The 26,472-nt window shown below is 37.9% G+C and overlaps 1 protein-coding gene across 1 annotated transcript in view; it reads left to right on the plus strand.

The window, feature by feature from the left end:
• Positions 1-26,472, plus strand: part of Iqcm (IQ motif containing M) — a 402,626-nt gene that overhangs the window by 40,907 nt on the left and 335,247 nt on the right. The window contains exons 4-5 of the mRNA XM_036187564.1: positions 22,279-22,369; positions 26,121-26,200. Coding sequence (XP_036043457.1) covers positions 22,279-22,369; positions 26,121-26,200 — 171 coding nt within the window. The remainder of the gene's footprint in view (positions 1-22,278; positions 22,370-26,120; positions 26,201-26,472) is intronic.

Genomic DNA, 26,472 nt, shown 5'->3' on the forward strand with positions numbered 1-26,472 from the left:
GTCCCCTCCTTCCAGGCTGAGCAAAGTGTCCCTGTGTAAGCCCAAGGTTCCAAACAGCCAGCTCATGCACTAAGGATAGGTCCCAGTCCCACAGCCTGAATGTCTCCCAAGCAGTTCAAGCTATTCAATTGTCTCACTTATCCAGAGGGCCTGATCCAGCTGGGGGCTCCACAGCCTTTGGTTCATAATTCAGGTGCTTCCATTCGTTTGGCTATTTGTCCCTGTGCTTTTTCCAATCTTGGTCTCAACAATTCATGTTCTTACAGTCCCTCCTCTCTCTCGACAATTGGACACCTGGAGCTCCACCTGGGGCCTGGCTGAGGATCTCTGCGTCTACTTCCATCAGTTTTTGGATGAGAGTTCCAGCACGACTGCTAGGGTGTTTGGCCATCTGATCACCAGACTAGGTCAGATCAGGCTTTCTCTCGACCATTGAATGTGTTGTATGAGACACATAACCTCAAGCAAGCCATTTTATGAGACAGGAGGTCAAATAGTTTAGCACCTATTGTGTTAAATAGAAGTGTTCTTGAATTTATAAGAATATGTGATTTAGCTTCTAATTTTATATTTTAGGAGATATTCACTAGAAAATCGTGCTGTTAATAAGTAGTTAATTATTTTTTGCTAGTCATCATTATTATTGGCAAGCCTTGGCTATCCAGTACATATATACACTTCCTCCTTCCTCCTGATGAGGTTGCTGATTTAAACTCTGATACACTTAGTTTATAACAGAATATACTAGAGTGAGTCAATTTTTTCAGGCTAAGCATACCTTAAAAGGAAAAGAAAAACCCTTCCTGGCAGTGCTGTGTAGCAGAGTGTTGATAGAACAAGCAGCAGAGATTCTGCTTTGTGAAGTAGCTTCATGTTCTGTCCATCAACCATCTTCTAAAACAAATGGATGAGGAAGGTACTCAGTGCCATTTGGAAGCAGTATTAGGTATCCTTGTTATTTGTAGTTCCAAGGATTCTTCCACAAGATTAGTTCACCTCCACTGATCCTGTAATTTCCTGCTATGAAGTCATCTTTTTGGATTCAGGGACCTTACCTATCTTCTTTGCATTCATGCTCCAGTGTCTAATTAGCAGAATGATAGTCCCACTGAGAAGCTGATATTCTAGAAATTATTACTGAATAGAAGTAAAGATAGTGTGTTTTTAATATATTCACCAGTGTAACAGAATGCCTTAAAAATCAACTTAAAGTAGAAAAGACATATAGTTCAGAGGTTAAGTCACAGTGGCTGTTTCAGAGATTAACTCACCCACTGTGTCTGGCTCCCTTGTTTTGTGGGCCTTGTGGAAGAAGAATTCATGAAACAGAGATGCTCCCTGCAAGGTTGTCAAAACACAGAGTGATAGGAAGTAGCTGGACAAAAATTTATTCAACAAGGACTTCAGTGTACTTCCATCCTCCAACTGGAACCTTCTTTCCAAAGCTCCATCACCTCCCAGTGGTCCATTCGAATCACGACTCTATCAGTGGATTAAAGCATTGATTAGACCAGAACTCACATAATCTCATTATGTTCCCTCGTATCCACATCAAAACTTGTGGTTTACTCTCTTTTAGGCAATTCATAATTCAATCAAATATCATCACACATGGGGGGGGGGAGAGAGAGAGAGAGAGAGAGAGAGAGAGAGAGAGAGAGAGAGAAGAGGGGAGGGGAGGAGGAGGAGAGGGAGGAATGGAGGGAAAGGAGGAAGAGAGAGAGGAGGAGGGCGAAGGGAGGAGGAGAGAGGAGAGAGGGAGGAGAGGGGGGAGAGAGAGAAATTAAACAGCTGTTGTGTGATCTATTCAGCACCTGAGGTGCTGAATTTCTTTGCTCTTCATGGATGCTTTCAAAATGATTCTATTGCAATATGTGTTTTCTGGCATTTCTTCTGAATACTGAGAAACCAGGATCCAAGGACCTATCAGTGCCTGATAATGTGAGACACCGATCATCCCTGGTTTGAGCTGGCACAGTTGTGAAGCAGTCCATTGTAAAATTCTCCTGGTTTGGGTCCCAGTGTTCTTAATGAATCAAAACATTATTTTCGACATTGTATTTATTTATTTTTTATCTTTTTCATAGGCCCAATGAATGTTTTAACTTTATTTAGTGATGATGTGTCAGAAAACCATCTTTTATATTGACTGTCTATAACATAGTGTTATTACCACACATTTGATAGATACTCATTAGTACTTCTAATGTGACTGAGTTAATGGAAGATTCTACCAGTTTTTGTGGTTTCTAGCCATATTTTGCCACTATGTATTTAAGCACTGTCCAAAGAGAGACTGAAATATTTGGTTAATAGCCTGTATGTGAATGACCTTTACTTCTGTGTTTCTCAACAGTCTGAAAACACATTGGTCAAGTTAGAAAAATGATATTTATGTGTCTTATAATACTGAAAAGTGCTTCCACTTTTTATTTAGAAGCCAACTAATAGAGGCTAAATCAGAACAGCTGAAAGGTAGTTGATATTGAGCATCTGTTAATTACCTGGCTGTGGGAGTATTTTCTCGACTGCTAATTAACATAGGTGGGACCAGCCCATTGTGGCTAGTACAATCCTTGGGCAGGTGGACTTCATCTGTATTAGAAAGGCAGACTAGCAGTTGCTACAGAGTGGTGCCACAGAGAGGTGATGCAGAGAGGGGCAGCAGAGAGGTGATACAGAGGGGTGCAGCAGAGAGGTGATGCAGAGGGGTGATGCAGAGGGGTGCAGCAGAGAGGTGATGCAGGGGGGTGATGCAGAGGGGTGCAGCAGAGAGGTGATGCAGAGGGGTGATGCAGAGGGGTGCAGCAGAGAGGTGCAGCAGAGAGGTGCAGCAGAGAGGTGATGCAGAGAGGTGATGCAGAGGGGTGCAGCAGAGAGGTGATGCAGAGGGGTGATGCAGAGGGGTGCAACAGAGGGGTGATGCAGAGCTGTACAACCAAGCAAGCCCCTTCCTTCTGCCCCTGCTTTGGACTGTCACTTGTGAGTGGATGTAAGCCCTCCTCCCTAAGTTGTTTTGGTTAAGGTACTTAAAACTTCAACAGAAACCAAAGGAGAATGCTATGTGTTACCCAAATGTTTCAAGTATGTATATTACTACTTGTGCTTTGTAGATCAGACAGATGAGATGCTTCCTGAACAGAGAGGTGTTCAAGCTCTTCACACTCATAGTAAAACACAGAACCAGGATTTGAGGTCTTCCTGTGTTTAAAGCCTTCTGCGCTCCACCCTTGCCAGTGGGGCTGAGTACTTGAGGGTGCCTGGGCTGAGGGTCTTCCGTGTGCTTTGGAGTGAGGAAGTGGCAAGGAGCTCTTTTCCTAAATCATGATGTGATGTTGAGCACTTGCTTTCATTCTACCTTAGCTTGCCGCAGAAAACTGATCTAATGCTTGCTGCTTGCAGTCTGTTTTATTTTTTATAAAGAAGATAAGCTTTTGGGAGAGATGTGCATTGAAAGTGATGTCGTTCTTAGGTAACATGAAAGGTATGCACGCAGTCCCTTTGTGCTACAGCACTTGAACTTTTGTGGTTCTTCCAACATGTTCCCAAGTCATTTTCAGTAGGTCCTCACAGCTGTGGCCTGCCTGTGGATTGGGAGAAAGCACGGCAGGGGGTCTGATGGCTGGGAAGAGTCCAGGTTGGTAGTGAGGGTTGGACCCTGCTGCTGCTCCCTCTTTAAGCCACAAAAAAAGAGGATGAATTTGAGAAATTTTACCAGAAAAGATAAAAAGATGTCTGTCTCTGTGTGTGCGAGGGTTGTGGGTTATGGTTCTATGGATTGGAAAGATCAAGAAATCCCAGGAAACTTACTTATGTTTGCAAATAAGAGCGAGAAAAGAGCTGATGTTTTACAGCTGTTTTAAAGGGTAGAATATTAGCTTTGGGATGAAGTCTGACAGACAATTTGTTTTTCTCCTTTATTGTGAAAATGATGGTTTTTCCCCCTTGTATCCTGAGTCTTCTGTCACTACAACATTTGTTCATGGGAGCATGGACGGTTTCCTTGAATGGGAGTAGCAACAGGGATGTGGTGAAGATTGACATTTCTGAAAAAGAAGGTGAGGGTGCAGTTTCCTTGCTCACCAAACTGTAATGACCTGCCCTAAGCGACTATAAGGGTTGTTTTGGTGTTCCTGGTCTGGGTCCTGGATGGAACTGCTCTGAGTTACTAGAACTTTGGAAAGATAGTCTATGTTTAAAATTCTAGGACTCACTGGGTTTATATTGCCCAGGGCATTGCTTGTCTGATCTTTAACTTTTAAATAGATCTTTTGTCTTATTTAAAGGCAAAATAGGGAGGACAGTGTCTGGGATGCAGGTTTGTTCAGATCTGCTACAGCTGATTTTATTTGTGAAACTAACTACATTTAGATAGTTTTATGGCATTCACAATAGCATCAAGTGAGTAACTTTTCTAGTCATTTATTTTCTTTAGAAATGTACTAGTCTAGATCATTATACTTGGATCAATCTTTCTGGAATAAACTCTCAAATTATTGCTTTTTATTAATTATAATAATTTCATTTGTAGCAGTTATAAGAAATTGTATGTTTTTGTTGCTGGCCAATGATTTATTTTCTTAAATATTGAGTGAATTTCATATAATACTTATTTTTGCTTTTGTAGACATGAAATAAACATTCATTTCAGGAGAAAAAAAAAACAAAAAACAAAAAAATGTTTTTTTCTATGGCTATAGAAGAGGAGGAGCAATAAGTCCTGGAATGTAAATGTTCAGATCAGGGTGGCATGCTATACATGCATGATAATAGAAGTCTAGTGAACTGTGACACTTTATAACACCTTTGCACCTGCTTGGAAGGAACCTAGGACTTAGGGACCAAATAGCAAACATTAAGGTCTGTTTTTCCTTCTTGTATGATTCTGGTCAAATTATTCATTATATTGGATGCTCAGTTTCATATTTTCTCAAATTGCAGTGATTATTTAATACCTCCTGATTATATTGCTAAAAGAACCAAATGAGATCTGTGTGAAAACACAGTATAATAATAAGATACTGGACATGTTACTGATGACTCCTTGGGGACAGCTGAGCACATATATGCTGTACAGAAAAGCCCATGGCTTTCTAACCATGGAACTCAGTTGTGAAAAGAGAATTGTCTTAGAAATATACATGGGCTTTGTGAGTTCCTTTCTTTGCTCCTGTGTCCACTGGGTGGATAATCTAAAGTTCACTGGTTTGTTGAGCATCCTTTGTCCTCTCATGGAGACTCACTCCTGATGTGAGAAAAGAATGTGTGTCAAGTTATTTGAGGTGTTTTACCTAAAACAAACAATGGCGTGAAATGTAAGGAAAGCTGTGTTATTGAGAAAATGACAGTGAAACAATCACTACAAATAGCAGTTTACCTCACTTGAAAATGATACTAATAGAAAATTTGCATTTCTTTAAATCCTTTTTATTAGTGATAATATCCCTTACTCTATTTCTTAAAAGGCAATTATCACATAAAATGGTTTATGATAGAAGTGTTATTGCTTCCCTGGCATTCTGCATGCAAGATTTTTATGGGAATACTTATCTTTCCCCCTAATTACCTGACATTATATTTACATTGTAACAAAATTCAGTAGAGGTGACACTTAAATCTTTAAGTTCTTGTACATGGTAAGAAGCAATTTTACAGTTTTTTTCTCTACTTTTTTTCCGAAACAATTCAAATGCAGTAAAGGTATCAAAGTATAACTTGGGAAGTTTCAAAGAAGAAGATAATATTTGATTTGGGGGGTAGGCAGCCTTGAAATAACTTGCCCAGGATCAGAAGACCCTTAATAGTGAGCCTAGCACCACTATTGGTTTGAATAAAAAAAAATCCTGATTATGACACTAGCATTTGCTAGCAGTGATGGTGATACAGACGACTGTAGTGCATTTGCCAGGAATAATGGTGATAAAGATTGTAATGCAGTGGGTTCCCTAACAAGTGACCATCTGTGAGAACCAGGAATAAAATAGAGGGCAAGTGCAATGAAGTAATTGTCCTGGCTCTAGATGAAAATGTGTATCTGCAAATCTGCCAAGAAAATCCAGTGAACGTGTCCGATGTTTCCCAGCGTTTATCCCTCTGACAGTCATTTATTTGCTAAGTATCTTCACAAGGTCTGTGCAGAAACTGGAATCCCACCCTATTTACAAATAAGATGCAACTCCAGCTGTCACTGCAGGCAGAAGACAAACAACCTGGATTTGTATAGAAAAGAAACTTACTAGCTGCTAATCACCCAAACTGAGCTTCACTTATCAAGTCCCTCAAAGTCCCTTGGGAGAGGTGGGAAGGACCCAGGCAGATGGTGCTATAGGTGAGAGACATGAGCTTGGATACCCTACTGATTGCAACATAAGATTGCTTTCATCCAAGGAGAGATTGTTGTTATCCCATTTGGGGGTCACAGATACCATACCTCAAGAATCCAAGTTTGGTTATTGCATCCTTAGGAAGCTAATTCAAACAGATAAATTAGTAGTAAAAAGCAGAAAAAAGAGATTTAGTCAATGGAAGAGGCACGAAGAGATTGCTGGCAGATCAGCCCCTCAAATTCATCTTCCAGGTCTTGAATTTAGGTTAAAGTTAAAAAAAAAGGGGGGGCTAGGAATATGCACATTGGAGCAGTCCAGACCAAAATATTATCCCATCCAGCCACTACTGGACCATTGGTGCCTAGACTTCAGTCTCGTGCTGCAAGGCGGTCTGACACATTGTTAAACTGACAGCTCTTTCCAGAGACATGCTCCTTTCTGGATGCAGCCGCTTTCTCCTTCCAGCATCAGATTCCTGGGGAAATAGCAATTTATTTGGATCCATTATTTCACTATGGTGACAGTCAAATGGAGAGACATGGGTATCTGTTTTAGAATCTGCCAGGCTGGGTAATAAGGTGCTTCTTTTCTTGAAGTCGCTTGTTACTGACACAGCCCAAGCAAAGACCTGAGTACAGAGCAAAGGACCAGAACTTTTACAATTGGCATACCTTGTATGACTGTGAGGGATAAACAACATCCATGGTGGACAAGCTCTTCTAATATTAAGGAACTCAAGAAAATTGTAATATGCTTAAATTCTATACATAAATATATTTCTTCTCTTTTTAGGAAATGAGAATTGAGGCTTATTAGGGTTAAGTGTATATCTAAAATCATCAATATGCTGCACAGAAGACACCACAATGTAGTCGGTATTTCATACTCTAATACTATTTCCATTAGATGACCTTGTATGGTTCCACATCTTATTGAGGGCTCTTTTTTCATTATTTTACTCACATCTGTCTCTAATTTAGAAAATGGCTACCTTTTTGTTCATTTGTTGCTGTATTTTGGTTCTGTCTGCCTATGGTGTTCCTACATATTTTCATTATTTCTTTATTTATTTTTGGTTAGAAAAATCTTTTTTATTTCTAATGGTCCATAGCTTGTACAAAATTCTAGGAAATAAAGTTAAAACAAGAAAGTTATCTATTATCTTAGATTTGCAGTTACAGAGTAAAAAGTATACATTCAGCACAATTTTGTCTAACCATCCCAGCTGTATTTACTAATGAGAAAACAGAAGTTAAGGGATACTCAGAGAATTGGCATACAGGGTCATAGCCTTACTAATGGTAAACAAGACCAGAAACAATGTTATTGTAAATAAAACTCTGTGTTCTTATTATTGCACTGTATTACCTTCTCAAAGAAAAAACATGTTCAAGGATTTTAGTAGAAGTGCCTTTACATTATATGTTTTGAAATTCAATTTAGTAGTAATGCCTCTGCTCCCCAAGAATGGGGCTATATCTAGACATCACAGTGATAGCTGAATTACTAATCTTTTAAGTCATGGGTAACAAATTAGCAGGTGACAGAAATGTGTGAAATATCTGCATGTTCAATAGGAGAGATAACATCTACAGGAAATTAGAGAAAGCTCAGCCATCTAGATATATTCTAATTCACTGTTTTTATGCAGCATTATGTGGCCCCGGAACTGTATCTGCATCTGTGTCTAGTCCTGTTGCTGCAATTTTGTCATACTTGATCTGGCTTAAATAGTTATTATATCCTTAAATATGATTTTTATCACATGGGTTTTCAGAACTACATGGAATATGAAGTGTCAGCCATGCTTACTCATCACACTAAGGGAGGGAATGAAGGTGATTTGGTGATTGTCTCAAGTTCACAAAGCTAGCTGGGCACATCAGCTGTAACTAAAATCAAATTGTCATGTTCTCAGTCCACTCCTTCCTTTTTTTGTCTTGAAGAATTAAAAAAAAAAAAAGGATATACAGGGAACTGGTTATAGGCACACACCTCTGGTAGAGGCATTAGAAAAAAAGCCAGTTTTAAACAACAAACATCATCACATTATAGGCCTACTTACCTTTTGTCTTGTTTCATTTTCACTGGTTTTAAAGGCCTGTTTTAATCTTTTATGCTGCTATAATTTTGATCTTATTAGAAAATTCCTCAGTTCTTCTCTTTCCTTATGTTATTAGGCTTCTGCAGAACCACAGAATTAATGCATTTATACACGGAACTGGCTTCCGTCACTAGCTACAGATGTGGAGAAAGTCCTCCTATACTCTGTCTGTAAGATGAAGAGGTGGAAAGTATGTTATATACCTGAGAAGGAAGGCCTGAGAACTTGGTCCAGTTGGTGACAGTCTTGGTAGTAGGAGCATGTAGAAAGGAGGCCTGCTTACCTCATGGTGCCTGGAAATCAAAGTGAGAAAGAGACCACTACCCCAAGTCCCCTTTTAGAATGGGTCCCCAATAACCTAACTTCTTTCTACAAACTTTCCCTCTCATCCAAGCTTATGCCACCTCTGAATAGTACCATAGGATGGTGCTGAATCTTTTAACATACAGGACTGTGGGGTAGACTTTTACAGATGATCTTAGCCAAAAGACTAGGAAGAGATGTAGGGTTCCACTTCTGAGTGAAAATGTTTCTCAGCCTACTCTTGGAAATGACCTCATAGCCATATCCAGAAATAATGTCTGGGCTTAGGCCAAGTGGCTCAACATACGGACTTTTGTGGGGTTCTTTCGAACACCAGCATTTTGCTAGTTCAGGCTCCAATTGGTCGCATCTGGAGGAGCTTGTCCTGGCAGCCAAGTGAGATGATAACTAACTGGATATGGACCCCATTTGTGTTTTTACTGAAGCTTCTGATTGTGGTGTGCATTTTGTGCTCATTTTATAAGGTGAGATTTGTTAATGAGGTAAAATACGAATGTAATTTCTAGCTAATGTGGATGTGTGTGACTTGCTCAAGTTTTTGTGTAATGATGACAGTGTATAAAATAGCTTTTTTTTTTTTTTTTTTGGTTTTGGGATTAAAGGCGTGCACCACCACTGCCCGGCATAAAATAGCTTTTTTAAAAGTCAGAAACTTCTACTCTATGTTTTTGGATTTTTTTATCTCTCCTTTACTCATTTAAGGCGTTGTGTAGATAGGGGAGGTATAGGGAGTAGAGTGGTATCATACAGAAAAGGCTCTAGGGAACTGTCTTCATGCTCTAATATTTTTAGAAACTTTGGTACTCTAGAACTGACCATTGGGTTAGTTTCCCCTTTAACAGAAATAGTTTTCTACTGGCATTCACAAATATATTCAGAGCTATTACTTTAAAATGTTTTGTTAAGTGAATATTTTATATAAGGTGTATTTATCTTATTTTGTTGACAACCCCAGTCGCATAATCACACTTTGAGATAATGTTTATACCACACCTCTCTTCTTCTTTTTTTTCTTTTAGATATTATAACCCTCACAGAGTTGTGCTTATTTTGATCTATTCTTCTACCCTGTCTCATCCAGTTGTCTCCTAAATATGCCCCCATGAAAAATGTTGATTTTAATGTGATTTGTTGTTGTTGTTGTTGGTTTTGGTTTTTGAAGACAGGGTTTCTCTGTGTAGCTTTGCTCTTTTCCTGGAACTCGCTTTGTAGACCAGGCTGGCCTCAAACTCACAGAGATCTGGCTGCCTCTGCCTCCTGAGTGCCAGGATTAAAGGCGTACCACCACCGCCCGGCCTTAATGTGAATTTATTTTGAGAAATTTCTGTTAATTTTATGAGGTTGTTTGGTACAATTTCAGCCCTTGGGGACTGCTGTAAATCTGAGTCAGACTGTCTCATGTAAGTAGGCAAATTAAATCAGACCATTCTTGATAATATTACATTAATGCTTCATAGTAATGTACTTCTATCATTACAGTAAGTAAATTGAATGCTTTCTCTGTTGCTGCTAAGCATTTAATTATGCGTGCACTTAAAAACAAAATTACAAATGGAAAATGTAATAGAGACCATTTTTCCTTTGTGGTATGATCTTAGCAAGTTAGAATTCACTTGCCATGATAGCTTTCTGTCTTTACTGGCTTTTTAGGTTCATTTTGTGTCAGGATAGTCTATCTGCATGTGGGCCTTTTGAAATGACTTTGAAGCCATGTTGAAATTCCTCTGTGAAAGTGCAGAGGCCTTGTGTTCCTTCACTGTTGCTGTCAGCTGGTTAACTTCATGAGCCAGTATTTGTGTTTCTCTAAGTACTGGATGCCTCTAGTGGAAAACATGCTCTTCTCCTTCTAGTAATAAATTGTCATTGTTCACATATCCAGTGCTGTGAGCATGTGTTCCTTCTACTGTGAAGGAGAAGTTCTAAACTGTCAGAGGGAAAGACTTTCAGATATTGAAATCTTACTCAGAACGTGCCAGAAAATCCACAATTTGATTTGCACCCGTGTTTGTTTGGCTCCCTTCTGCCCTCTCATTGCACTTTCGGAAACCTTTCACATTCCATCACATGAAACACACCAGACGCTCGAACTTGAAGTGGTGTGAAGTTGGAAAGGAAGGGCAGGAACAGCATGAAATCTGTAGTGAGTGTTGTTTTGTGCCAGGTGTTTTATTCTAGACATGTCTCAAGTGAAAACCCTCCTTTTCGTGAGCCCTCACATGTTTATCATTAGTCATTTGTTTTCTGTTTTGATGTTTGGCAGCTGGACAGGTGGTAGAGAGTGGAAAAGACATGTAATACTTTGGTGGTCAGATGCCAAGTTGCTATAGGAAAGCACCTTATGAGTAAAGTGAGGGGTACACAGGGAGAATGTGGGGGCACCCTAGGTGTGCTATTGTCTTACTAAAACTCATGAAAAATGTCTGTTATTTGTAAATGTTGGTCAAAATACCAGTTTTAATGAATGTCAGCCCATAGATGTATGTTATTCCTTGTTTAAATAAATTTACTTTAGCATGTTAAAATTCAACAATCATGGAAATACATCCATAGAAATCCAATGTTTATACCAGATCAAATCAGGTGGCAAATTGGGCTTTGGGCTTTGTTGTGCAAGAGCATATGGCTAAGTTGTAAGGCTAGAAAAGAATCATAGTATTTTAGTTTCTTTTAATTATGTAAACTTATCTACAGGGATAAAGATTTATATTTAACTTTATAAGAACAATAATCATATGCATCAATGTATCTGTAAAATGTAAGTCAGATTTTGTTAAAATTGAATTGATTCTGGATAAAGTTCTGAATGTTAATGGGACAGAAATTCCCATCTGACTGTTTTCTATTCTTGCAGTGTCTTTTTTAGTGATATAGGTTGGCTTCTTTTTCTTTAATTTTGGCACCCACATATAGCAAATAACTGTGAAACATTTCAAACCTTGAAGTGACACGTAAACTGTGAAGTATGAAATGGAAGTGCCAGAGCGTGTGAGACCCATCTCGCAGCATCGCACAGTAATCCAACATGTGCATGCAAGAGAATCAGCAACAGGATGCATTGTGATGAGTGCTACAGAAATTAAGTAAAAACAGTCTGAGTTTGCAAACTCTCCCTCAATCCTTTAAAATTAGTACATCCTATGTTTAACAGCCCTGCCCTTCTCCCCTCTGAAATATCTTCTGTAGTGAACAAAATTATAAATATTTTCCTTCTATGTCAGGTTACTAAGTAGCTATGATGAAGGGTGGTGGTATCTTGGATTATCCACAGATTCTTCATCTCCTTCACACCTACCAACACAAGTGTAATTAGATCTGGTTGTCACATTAACAATCTGTCACACGTGACTGATGTTTGCTCCTTTCTGTTTTGTTTTCCATACACTATTCCAACAGGGGTAGAATAAACTATTTGACCTCTTAATTACTATTTATTTTTTTCTTTTATTGAAAATAGGTTTTTCATACAATATAATCTGATTATGGTTTTCCCTTCTGTACTCTTCCCAGTGCTCCCCTTCTCCCCTCCCATCCAGATCTACTCCCTTCTGTCTCTCCTCAGAAAACAAACAGGCACATAAGCTATAATAACAAAATAAAATAAGATAAATCAAAAACAAACAAATCAGAATATGACAAAACAACCAAATAAGAAAAAGAGCCAAGGAAAAAGCATAAGCAAATCAAATAGATGCACAAACAGGGATTCCATAAAAACCTAAAGCCAGAAGCTATAATATATTATATTATATTATATTATATTATATTATATTATATTATATTATATTATATTATATTATATACAAAGAACCTATATGTCTAAACACCAAAACCAAAACCAAGAAACAACAAACACACCAAAAAACAAAATCCCCCCGACAGTATCATGAGACGAAGAACCTCCAAAGGTGCTGTTTAGTTTGTTTCATGTTGGCATCTACTGCTGGGTATGGGCCCTACCCTTTAGAGTACCTCTTTACCAGTGAGACTCCCTTGGAGAAAATGAATTATTCATTTGCAGGTGGCTATCAATTGAGGATAGCCTGTGGGTTAGGGATGGGGGCATGCATGCACTTTTCCTTTCAGCTCTAGGATTCCATCTGGTTCCTACCATTGGAGGCCTTGTGCATGTTACTTTAACTGCTGTGAGTTCATATGTGCCCCAGCCTTGTAGCTGGAAGGCCTCTTTGATTCACTGGGGTCCTCTATCCCCTCTGTACTCTTCCTGTTTCCTGTTCTGCAGGGAGGGATTTGATGAAGAATCCCTTTTAAGGTTAAATGTTCCACAGTCTCTCACTCTCTGAATATCAATCATCTAGCTGTGGGTCTCTGTATTTGCTCCTATTTGTTGCAAGATGAAGCTTCTCTGGTGATGAATGAGCAAGACATGGATCTATGCATATATCAGAATGCTAGGTGTCATTTTTTGGCTATGTTATTTTAGTAGAACAATAGTGTTTGGTTTTGTTCTAGGTCCACAGCATATCAAGTCTCAGGTTCTTGGTCACCCAAGCAGTGTTGTGTATGGGTTCCTACTCATGGACTGGGCCTTAAGTCAAACCAGATCTTGGTTGGTTGCTCCCACAGGTTTTGTGTTACAGGTCACTCTTGTAGATTGAAGTGTTGTTGTTTTTGTTCTTTTAGGGAGCCTGCCACCCAGCTCCCAAATGAATCACACATGGAGGCTTATTCTTAATTATAAATGCCTGGCCTTAGCTTGGCTTGTTTCTAGCCAGCTTTTCTTAAATTAGCCAGTCTAATAGAGCCCTTCTCTATTTCTCTATACCTTTTCTTTCCTTCTTACTCCATGTCTGGCTATTTAGCTGTGTGGCTGGGTATCTGACCCTTGAAGTCCTCCTCCTTCCCCTCTCATTCCTAGATCGCCTCCCAGATTTCTCCTTCTTTTAATTCTTTCTGCCTGCCAGACCCACCTATCCTTTCTCCTGCCTTGTCATTGGCTGTTCAGCTCTTTATTAGATCATCAGGCATTTTAGACAGACACAGTAACACAGCTTCACAGAGTTAAACAAATGCAACATAAACAAAAGTAACATATCTTAAAATAATATTCCCCGACACTGATGGGTTCATAGCTGGGTAGGTGTTTACCTTTCTTCTTTGGTAACATGCAGAATACCTTCAGTATCATAAATACTCATTCATAGAGGTGAAGGCTTTAGTAGGCACCAGCTCAACTTCTCTGTGTTCAATGAGTTGTGAAGCTATTGTCTTCAGCAACAGAGCCTACTGTCATTATAGCCTTGGCAACAACCTGGGTTGTTTGGGGTTCCTACAGGACCTCTTTGGGGAAGATCTTGATTATATGTAGCTCATTACTGGTACTGGAAGCTTCATTTGGTGATGAGAGCTATCCATTTGGAGCTCTATCCTCCCCATTATCAAGATTTCATTTAGATTGCTTTCATATATTTTAGGAATCTTCTACTATATTAGGTTTTCTTATGACCCCCCCCAATGGCCCTTGGTTTTAGCTGTCCCTCCCTTTATTCCCTCCCCTTCCCTGTTTGATCCTCCCATTCTAGTCTTCTACCCCTCTTGCCTATCATCTATCCATAACTGTTTATAATTATTTTCTTTTGTCTTCCTAGGGAGATCTATCCCTCCTCCCTAGTACCACATAATATATCCTGATTATGGTTAACCTACCTCCCTCTACTCTTTCCAGTTCTACCCACCTCCCTTTCCATCCAGATCCATTCCTTTTCCCTTTCTCAAGAGAAAAAAAAAAAAGGATTCTAAGGGGTAATAACAAAATAAAATATAAGGCAAAACAAAAACTGTCACATTGAAGTTGGACAAAACAAACAAACAAAAGGAAAAGAGCCCAAGAGAAGGGACAACAACCAGTGACCACAAGCTGCACACTCAGGAGTCCCATAGAAACATAAACCCACAGCCATAATATGTATGTATGTGTGTGTGTGTGTGTGTGTGTGTGTGTGTGTGTGTATATACACACACACACACACACACACAGAAGATCTGATGCAGATTCATTCAGGGCTTATGCATGCTTTCTCAGTCTTTGTAAGCTCATTGTAAGTTCTTTGTAAGTGAGCCTTGATTATATTGATTTAGAGAGCCTTGTTTTGGTGGCCTCCATCCCGTCTGCTTCAAAATCTCTTTCTGCCTCCTCTTCCTGAGAAGATAGATTTGATAAAGACATCCCACCTAGGGCTGAGTGTTCCAAGGCTTCTTACTCTGTATAATGTCTGGCAGTGGGACTCTGTATTTGTTTCCATCTGCTGCAGGAGGAAGTTTCCCAGGCAATGACTGAGCAAGACTCTGATCTATGAGTACAACTTAAGGAGTCAGTTTATGGTTACATTTTTTTTTTTTTTTTTTAGAATAGTAGTATTTGGGTTTGCCACAGATCTCTAGGCTACATATTCTTGGTCACCCAAGCATGTTGGGCATTGCTTCCCTCTGTGGAGTGGGCCTTATGTCCTGTGTCACATTGTACTAGAGTCTCTTGCAAGCAGGACGACATTGTAAATCAAAGGGTTGGCAGCTCGGCTAGTTTCTCTTTTGGTAGTGCACAGAGTACCTTCCTTTACCAAAGAAGCTAGAATGTAGGGATGAAGGCTTTATGTAGGTAGGCACAATCTTGTAGTTGTTATCTTCATCAATAGGGATTGTTGTCCATCTTGACAACAGCCTGGGTTGTTTGAGAATTCCCATGGGACCCCCTTCCTTTGACTTTTTAAATGCAACTGTGAGCTTGTTTTAGAGTGTTTCTCTATTTTTCTGGTCCTGAGATTCAATTGTATATGCTTCATTTAGGGAGATATGTTAAGAGGGATTTGGGGTTATGAATAAGTGTCTTATTTTCCCAACTTTAAACACTATGGGAAGGAAATATGAATCCCTGCAGGCTAACCACAGTGATGTTCTTAGCAAATATATAGAAGTGCTGTCAAGTGGAGCGGGGTATGACAAATTTTATTTTCTGAATCAGCAGAAAGCAAAAGCAACAAAACCACAATAGGTCTCTAATTACCAAGTTTATGAATCATTTCACACACCCCCACCTAATTTGTAGTGCTCAGATATATAAGCTATTGACTTTCAGCATATGAAGACTGGTACTCAGGGTGTACAAAAGGGCAAGTGATTCCCAACGCTGGAGGTCAAGCAGCCAATTTTAACACTTGACTTCGGTGCTAAGGCTCCTTACCTATGAGCATCACATGCCAGGACTTGGTGTATTTCATGGTCTGAGAAAAGTTCACAACAAAGGAGTTAGTACCACAGGGGCTAGTGGGTACATAACAGTGAGCTAAGAAACTCATGCTGTAGTGTTCCACCTGCAATGCAAAAGTCACTGTTCCATCACTGTGAAGAGACACCACAACCAACACAGCTCTTATAAAAGATATTTAAACTGGAAGCACAGTCAGAAAGAGCAGGTTAACTCCAGTCACCCTGCTTTACCTCCATCTATGTCATCTGTGAAGGGAAGGCATGATTTGCTGATATTAAGCTGTATGTCTTTTTGTGTGTATGTGGGTATGTCTATTTTATCTATTTCTAACAGAAATATAATGTTTTGGGATTAGAGGCGGACTTTTAAATTATTTAGAGAATCTCTATCAGTTTCCTCAGGCTTCCATCCTCCTTGGGGTGATGAATCAGGGTGGATCTTACTCACACATGCAGTAGAGTCAATACCATAGAAGAACAACTCAAATTATGAATCCTGGGAATCAGGGTATTTGGCACACTTGCTTCTCTTCAACTGAATGTACTGGGATAAGAGATGAGCAAGTATTTTATAAACATAAGCAAATCTAGTTTACGGAAGGAGATATAAAGGGCCCCATGTGTATTATTTGTGGAAGGAAGATAAATATCTGGAAGGTTCTTCTAAATCTTGCTTGAGTCTCTCATATTTGACTTTCATGGCTTGTCAATCATTCTGGCATCTTTAATCCAGATGCTAGGATTCCCTCCTCTAAAAACAATGATAATAATATATGAAAGCATGGTACTCAACACAGTCTGCTAGACTCCTATCTTAATTTAATTGAAGACAGACAGCAGAGGTTGTTTACTAAGGGTGTACACTATGGCTCTTTCCCCAGGTGACTTCAGTACATGAGAGCAGAGGCTCAGATCTGGGTAACTGAACTGTAGCCATATTTGTTGTTAGAGAGGGTGGTGCTGGGAAGATCAATTTATGCTCATTTCCTCTGGGGAGTTCTGTTAAGCTTTTGAATGTGATTTATACTTGGTAAAGAGCCAGCTCTCTCACTAAGGAATACCTGCTATCTCAATTACAAAGTTAAAGAATACATTTCATTCTCTATCGTGTGTTCATAAGATAATGAAAATAGTTTGTTTGCACGTCAGTTGGAGTCACCCAATTATAAATGATTACTTTTATTGGCCAGAACAAAGGAGTTATAAACCTAAGGTTATTTCCTGTATTCCTAGTAGCTACCAGACTGCCTATCACACCTAAGTCATCCAGCAACTATGCTGAATTCTGACTGAATAACTGGAGATGTATAAAAACAATTCCTGTCCTCGGGAAACCACCAGAGTTCACAATCTAGTGGGGAACTGGCATTCTGTATAACACACATGTGCTGGAAATTCCAACAGTAGAAAATCACATGACATCCACCCAGCCCACACACTAGAATGTGAAATGTCAGTAAATCACAATCTGTCACTCTTGACTAATGAATCTGTCTATAAAATTTGTAACATTTTTAAGTTCTAAATTTTGTTATAATTACTTCATATAAATGGAATACAATTTAAGTAGTAGGGTCTTGAAAAGAGAGCAATATGAAAGGCTACTTTATAGTTCTGTATATAAGGTCTCATTTTTTTTTTTTTACACAAAAATGATCTGATTTAACTAATAGGAAACATTTTTAAAAATTCCTCTGAAGAGAAGAGACCTCACAATTCTTGTAACTCCCTCATCTTCATCACTTGACATCCTGAATGGTGACACTTGAGATAGAGAACACAGCCTCATTCATTACATCCTATTCCTAAATCATTCAAATGGGTTTTAGACAACTAAGTCCCAGTAATGTATTCATTCAGTTGAAATCTTTAAGCAGTTTTTAAAGTATACATGGGAGCTCCTTTTGGTGGGATGGGGAGGAATAAATATTTTTTACAAAGGTCAGGGGAGAAATGAGTCTTTTCCCCTTTGAAGGAGGTTGAAGTATGTATGTGTGTGGTATCTGGAGTATTGGGGAAAATTAAAGCAGTTAATCTATGTCACTGGCAGACATAAATAATAGGAAGACTGAATAAGTTTTAAGTATTTTATTTATTGATTCTTATAGTAAATGTTTAACAAATGTGTGAAGTTTTATAATGAGATGTGCAGACAATTCAAGGTAAAGAATTCCCAGTCAACACCATTAAAAAGCTTCAATTAATAAAGAGAAAGTGGGCCAGTAACTGGTGACTCCAAGTTAGATAGAGATCAGATTACATCTTGTGAGTGGAGTCTTGAAATGTGAATGACTAACAACAGGAGAAAATATTTCAGGCATTTCTTTAATAAGTATTTTTACAGAACACCTGAAAGTTCAAGTAGAGAAAGCAAAACAAATGCAGAATATCACCTTAGGGAAGGGTCATCTACATTTTGGTGAAGTCCCACATGTCTCTGGTATCCTTCAGGTCCCAGTTTCATTGGACTTTGAATGAACAATGTGCATAGAAAATACCTTGGCCCATGTAGGAGCTGGTTAAGTGGGAACTCCCCAAAGCTGATCTTTCACTTCTGCAAGGTGAAAGACTGAATCAGAAACAAAACAAAACAAAAAAACAGCAGCAGCAGCAGCAACAACAACAACAACAACACACATACACACACACACACACACACACACACACACACACACACAACTTGCTTATAGAAGGTAAACAGAAGCTATTGTTTTAGCCTTAACTCATAGATAGACAGAAAATTCTAGACTTCATAGCCTCAAATAACCTTACTTAGGATTGATTTAGAATTTATAGTATCAATATCTTAAAATCTCTAATGTGAGAAATTAAAGTTATCATAATTGAAAATGCTATCAGCTACCTACAGGAAGCAAGCACAGATATGTTTACAGGGGTATATCTTATTTGTATCTTGCATCCAGCACATGTATTTAAATTTCTACAAAATATGTAAATAATTCTCATTCTTCAGGAGTATTTGTTTGTGAATAGTTTCTGTTTGTGTAGAATATGAATTTACAATGTAAGACATTAAAACTCATGAGGAAGTAACCATCAGGAGTAAGACTGAGTTACCTCTCCTGATTAGAAGGATTAGAAGTACATTCACAAAGACCATAGACATATAAATTATCAAGTAAAGGATAAAAATAACTGAGATCAATGTATTTAAAAATAAAAATAAAAATGTATAGACAGGTGGTGGTGGCACATGCCCTTAATCCTAACACTTGAGAGGCAGAGGCAGGCAGATCTTTGTGAGTTGGAGGCCAGCCTGGTATACAGAGTGAGTTCTAAGATAGCTAGGGCTACACAGAGAAATCCTGTCTTGGGAAAAATAGTATGTACATATGAATGAGCTAGTGACTATCAATGTAGTTGAGAAGAAAAACCAAAGAAACCTGTAGGAATTTAAGTAGTATATTATTGAAAATAGAATTAATAAAATAGAAAGCCTATCATAGGAAATATATAAAATGGAGCACAGAGGAAGAGAAGAAATGTGAAAGATGGAACCCTAGAGAATGAATTGATTTGTTTTAGTAGAAATAAGCATACTTTTCTAGCTGGGAAACTAACTAGAGAAAATGGGAGAAAGTATATTAGAAGAGGCAATGACCACTGCTTCATGCATACCTGATTCCATGTGTGGAGCAGGGAAAGCCAAATGAAGATGGAATAGAACTGAGACAAGCAAGACACAGTGAGAGACCACAGTTGATGTATAGCACGGTATGGGAGCTGGCTTGGCTCTCATCTGCCAATTTTGGCACTGTGAACATAGAAAAGAGTAGTTATACAAATTGCAAAAAGGAACCAATATGTCCACAGCAATATTCAAAATGAGAGGAAAGAGGAAGGATGTTTTTTTCTCCTTACTGAGGAAGCTAGCTTATAAATGATTGCATAATATAATTACAAGGCATTGTTACTAGTAGGTGATTTAGGCAAGAGTTACTAGTAGATACCTAAGTCTCTTTTAAAAAGACATTTTCAGTGATCTAGAATTATACAAAATCTGTGCTCTGTTTACTGTGAAATTATTTTAGGAAACAGCACAATGATAATTTAGAATTCCAGAATTTAAAAAGGAAATGTTTATGGAAGGCATGGTTGTAGGTGGGAACCCAATTGAGGACACTCTTATGGTTCCAGATAGTGCATGGTAAAGGCCTGTAGGAGGAAATATAAAGTGGAAAGGGTGGACAGTGTTTAATGAATGATTGCATAAGCAAGGGGTCTGAAAGGGAAGTGATTTGAGATGTCTTCCCAGGTGATAGTACTATTGTTAATTCTGAGAAGGCCATGCTGATTGAAATGAAGATAGTTGATTACTCAAAATTGGAACTTAAGAATTGTGTATACAGGATAAGTAAACCTATGAGCCAGACACACCTAGATGATACATATAGCCACAGTAATTGGATCAAGTCATTGAAGTGAAGGGTTAGAAAGTCGGCAAGGGGAGAGTGTGTGTGTGGGAACACAGCCAATGGCTAAAGATACTCAAGACAAAATGAGGTCCTGAAAGAGATAGGTTAAAAGAAATCAGAATGAAGAACATTGACTGGTTAGGAATATTTGATTCCATCTAACCTCTGAGGGGAGCAGTACAAATTTATTGGCCACTCTTATGTCCTTTGTGCCTTCTCCCTGATTCTATTTTAAATTACCAAATGGTCCACACTACTCCTCCATTTTTATTTCTAGCCTCCCCATCTCCTTTCTTCTAATTATTTCAATCAGATGATTCATAATTCATGTTACAAATGTGAAACAAAGTTTTATAACATTGATTTAAAGGCCAGATTTTGCATAAAGAAACATTTACAAACTCAAGAGTGTTATGACCTGGCTGAAGCCCATTGCCAGTCTTATGATGGACCACTCACAAACACTTTGAGATCTGCATGCTTTAACTGCCATCAGCCTCTTTAATCTTTACTGAAATTTAAGGGTAAAACTGCTTGTATTTTGTAGTTTGGAAGCAGTCTTACTTACATGATTGAGTTAAAAAAAATACTGCTGAGGACCAAATTACACAACTGTAACATATATGCAGAGTGCATAAGTCAGTCTCATACCGGCTTCCTGGTTGTCTGTTCAGTCACCTCTATGAGACCCAGGTTAGTTGATTCTGTGAGTTTTCTTGTGGTGCCCTTGATTGATGTTTTACAGGCCTCTGGGAACATACTCCTCATACTGGGTCGCCTCTCCCAACCTTAATACATGGGGAGGTGTTTAGTCTTACTCCACCTTGATATGCCATGTTTTGTTGATACTCATAGGAGACCTGACCTTTCCTAAACAGAAACAGAGGAGGAGTGGATGGGCTGGGGGGAGATGGGGAGGAACTGGGAGAAGAAAAGGGAGGGGAAACTGCCACCAGGATGTAAAATAAATAAGTAAATTAATAAATTTGTTTTTTAAAAGGGATACTATAAAGGACTTTCTCTTTAGAACTTATACAGGTTATGCCCTGTAGTTCTGGAGGTTGCTACTTCCCTTTGAGAAAAAGCATAGCACTTTGCAAAAAAAAAAAAAAAATCACTATTCTGAGGCTCACAAGTGGTAATTCCTAGGTCAAGTCTAACCACTCAGTACTCCTAGAACACTACAAAGAGTAATAGTAACAGTGTTTTCAGTTTCTCCTCAAACTTCTCATTCTGTGTCACACTGAACTATATAGTTCAGTCCAGCATGTTCCATTCTGTGTTGACATTAAGACTTGGGCTAGGTGTGACTTTTTCTAAAGAACAGGCTGTATGCTATGAGCACCACATGCCTCTGTATCTTTCAGGATATCCAAGCTGGGAGATGATAAGTGCTGGACAAACCTGACTTAGTGTATTTGTCTTTAGTCTAACTATATTAAATGAAGAGACTTTTATTTTCATTAACTGATGACTTGCTAACTTATTTTAAAACAACAGAGCCTCCCTTATAAACTAAGCTTTATGAAAATAAAGATGTTAATGGTAACACACACAGAAGTCCTTTATATTCATGAGCTTGTACTATGTTGTTGCAGGCATTTTTCTGAGGTGTCCTTTTTTGATATATGTTTTTTATTTATGGTTTACTTTTTAGCCCTAAATTTTAGTAATTATAAAAGATCAGAATAAGATAGGGGTAAGAAAAAACTATTCAAATGTGTTTTATGAGTAACTTTGTGTTAGTAATTTTTAAAAGAATATGTTGTCTCATTAAAAGTCTGTAATTTGCAATTAAATTTGAAAAGTACATTTAGAACTTGGAAATTATAGTAGTGCGCAATCAATGCTTCTTTTTTAATTCCAGAACAAGTTAAACTGGGTAAAATAATAACCAATATTGAATCTGTAAGTAAGAAAATGGAGAGAGAAAAGCAGCTGCATTGCAAGAAGCCCAGGTAATATGGAATTATTTAACCTAGAAAATAGAGGGGGGAGGAGAGAGGGAGAGAAAAGAGATTTCCTTCTTTGCCAATATTCTCTCACCAACTGCAATGGTTTCTCAAGCCCATTAACACCCCATGCATACGGCTAATTTATCTTTCTGCTCTAGTCCCAAAGCATATCAATTATCAAAATTTTAGTTTTCAGTTCAATTAACTTTTGAACTGGAGGATGTCTGAGTAGCTAAGCAAACCATCTGGGTTTTACAGTGCATAAGCTCAAATCCAATTTGTGTCTTTCTTGAGAAAAATGCCATATTTTATGATAATATTACATAAGTTTGGAATTTTAATAACTCCTTTGCAGCAATTATGGAGCAGAATAAGTTATAATTTTCCCTTTTAAATCTAATAATTAAAGGTTAGTCTTTCTCTAACAGAAGGTGAGGATGATTCCACAGAACATAGTTGGAATGCAAGGATTTGGAACATTGCTTCTGCTCTCCTAAGTGTCTGGAGATGGGTCAGCTACTCTTCTGAATTATTCTACAGGATCATACCATCTTCTAGACGACTTGACAAGGACGTGCAAGAGGATAGGCCCTAAGGCTTCAGCTGGAACCTCTGGCAGCCCCTAAGCACATATTTTCGAGAGCTTGTAGAAAGTAGACACTTCTCTGTTAAAACAGCTTTTGGGTGACTTTTTGTTTAACAGCACTTCATTAACACAGCATGTTAAGAAATTGATGCAATTGTACAAATAATAGATATTTGGGGAGATACTATTTTGCTTTAAAGAATATCTTGGCACTAACAGATCTTTGTCTAGTGTAGCCATTTTTTTGGATTAAGTTTACTACAAGTCTCAAATTTGAACAAGTGGAAGGTATGCAAAGATTCAGAGAAAGAAGTTGGGTTTATTTATGATAGGGGAAGAAATTATTGTATTGAAAGATTAATTCATTTTCCCCTTTCTATCTTGACCAAATTTAACTCAAGACTCAGGTTAGCTTAACTAAGTCATGGCTGTGGAAAGACTACTTAATAAAGCAGTTACATAGTTTAGATTATCCAGTAAGCTTTTAAAAAATTAACTGAATTCATTTAAAAATACGTCTTACTTTATTTATATGAAGCTTATAATCCAAAGAATACTAACAGCGATTTAAGGACAAGTGGGGCAGTTGTTAACGATAAATCTGAGCTGAAATAAAGTCTTTCATTATGTTGTCTTTCTCAGTAGAGTTAACAGTTTCTCGGGGAATTGTTTCTTCTACAACTGGGGGGAAGGTAAATACCCCTAATTCTAATTTTGAATGAAAACATTTCCTGTTTAATGAGGAGAATCAACACTGTTTGAAATTAAGAGCAGGTACCTGTACTTCAATGACTGTCTAAAGCCTGACAAGCCTGAACTTCAACCCACTCTGGCTGCCTTGTCTTTATTTATAGCTAGTTTATGACGGTAACTTGTTCCTATCTTAGCAGTTAGCTTCATTTCATTAATATTGGAGTGTGATGGGAATGCAAAGGAAAAGATATGTGAGCGTTTGGGGACATGATGTGTCAGGTTCCATCCTCAGCTTAAAAAAAAAGCATCCAGTTGAGTTTTTTTTTTTTTATTGAAATCTGGCTTTTCGCATAAGAGGCTATAGGCAGCAGAAAGAAGAGAATAGAATCAGCCAGGCAATCAGGTAGAGGACTGCTAACAGGATTTCAGGCTAGAGTCTGGAAGGGTTTCTATCCAGGTCATATAGAGGCCTATGGGAGTTTTTTTTCCTCTCCTGTATTTCCTTTAAGGTGTCTTGGGAGGCACTTATGGGTAAGTTGACACACATTTTTTAGGTATATTATAAAAATATTGACTGAAGAAACAAAAAAATTGGTTAAAAATAAGTAATATGAAAGAATTTCATAAGTGTATGATGTTTACCTTTGTTCACATTTTTCTATTTTTGGCATGCAAACAGCAAACACAATGGAATGCTTCCATATTTTCACATTTAAGCTTAAAAACAGAATGTTCTATACTGTATCTTCAAATTTTAACTTAAAGACTATTGTGCATAAGAATCCTGGTCTCAGGACAGTAATAGTGGATGCGGATACATTCTATATGTTACTTTCCAATATATTGTATTTGAGAATCTATGTTTAGGTCTTCTGATCAGTCCAATGACAGAACTAAGGTGAAGTGCTGCATAGCTTCCCTCCTTGTCTCTTTCTACATCTGACCTCAGAAGTGCCAGGATATTACCACACATTCCACTGAGTTTAAACATCTCAGAATTTTTACTCAATGGTTTTCAAATGTTTTGCTAAAAGGGATCAATTGTAAATTTTTGTCACAATTTTCATTAGTAGGAGATTGTTGAAAAATATTGTCCTAATTTGAAGATTAAGTAATACTTAGCTGTGGTCCACATGCTAGAAAGTAAAGCAAACTGTCCAATAAGTGCATTTTGACTCAACTTTAGTAGGATGTAAATGAATTCTAGAATTTCAAATGGAATTACTCCAGTTCTTGGCCAAATCCATGGATATGTCATATGCATGACAGAGAGATGAGATGGGTTCATCTTATAACTTATTTACTCTATTTAGTGCCTACACCCTATCTGATATCAAGCTCTGATCAGGACGGTCATAGCCTCTTTCTCCAAACATGCTAATTTTTTTCTTAGGAAAACATTTTAAGTACTAAAAACCTCTGTAACACTTATATAACATCCAGATAGCAATGTCATCTCTAGGCATTTATACCAAGCAGGTAGTTGAACAGGTGCACAGATGAGAATGCTTGAAGGTTTTCAAGAGATTTCAATAATAGCAAAAAAGTATGAGCACCCCAAATACCCATTAGAAGACTGATAAACCATTAGTATATTCAATCCATACAGTATAATGTTCAATGACAGTCTATTATAACAACATGCATCTATCTGTGTTAGTGAAGATGTCCATAATATAGTATTAGGTACTTAGAAAGTTTGTTTGCATGTATATACAAATAAACATTGAAAAGGTATGGAATATATTATGCAGCTAATCGTGTCAAATGAAGTTAGAATAAAATAGTGGATTACTGAAAACCCACTACTTGACTTCAAGTCATGGCTCCACCTATTTCCAGTTGGGATAATCTGACCTGCAGAACCCTATGTGTTGTAGTTCCCTCATGGATAAAATGAGTACATCAATAGTAGAAGCAGTAGCAGATGCTTGTGGGGAGGATTAAATCAGGCAGGACATATAGAAGGCTTTGAATACTACCTAGACTAGGAGAAACTTTAGGTTTGCAATAATTAGTAAAATAGTAGAGTGGTGGTATTAGAGAAGATTTTTCTTTTCTTTTCTTTTGGTTATTTACAATTTCTAAACTGTCTAAATGGCCCTTGGCTCTAGATCCAACAGACGTGTATGAATCTCTATAAGTGATATTAGGGAAATTATATTATTTAAAATCCCCTATCAAACAATGAAAAATAGATAAGATGCTTATTTTCCAGACTTTTGTTAGGTGGGGTTTGCTCAGAAGGAGATGTTCCTACGTTTTGTCCACACTAAGAACTAGCAAAGTTTAGTGTTATTCTTTCAATAGTATTTCCTCTACAGGACACTGAGGATACCACAGGTCTAGTCTTGTTGTCAGGAGTATGTGGGAATATGTGAGGCTAGCATTTAATCCTGTTATGTTAGACTTGGGGGTTGATTACAAAACAGGGGAGATCCAATCACTCAAGTTGTAACTCTGTTTTGAAAACAGAATGTTGGAATCCTTCCATTTCCATGCTGGCTTGAATTTACAAAATCTGACCTCTTCTCTGGGACATCTGAGAGGAGCTGGTGAGTTTCACTAGGCTAATTTGATGATGTAAATCAGAGTTAGTACTGAGCAAAGTCACTTGTTTATTATTCCATTTTAAAAACTGTCGAAAGATAAAAGATTTGGGGGACAACTACTGAAAACTAATTTTTGTTACTTTATTGAAACTTGAGAAGTTGGATCTTTTAAAAATGTGTGTAAATATAGAATGTTGTGGGAAACTGTGAAGATAAATTCTTAGAGTTTAAAAGGGTTTTGAGTAATAATTCTTCTGAGTTACTGTTTTTAAAGT

Source organism: Onychomys torridus, chromosome 5 (genome assembly GCF_903995425.1).
Source record: "Onychomys torridus chromosome 5, mOncTor1.1, whole genome shotgun sequence".
Taxonomy (NCBI): Eukaryota; Metazoa; Chordata; class Mammalia; order Rodentia; family Cricetidae; genus Onychomys; species Onychomys torridus.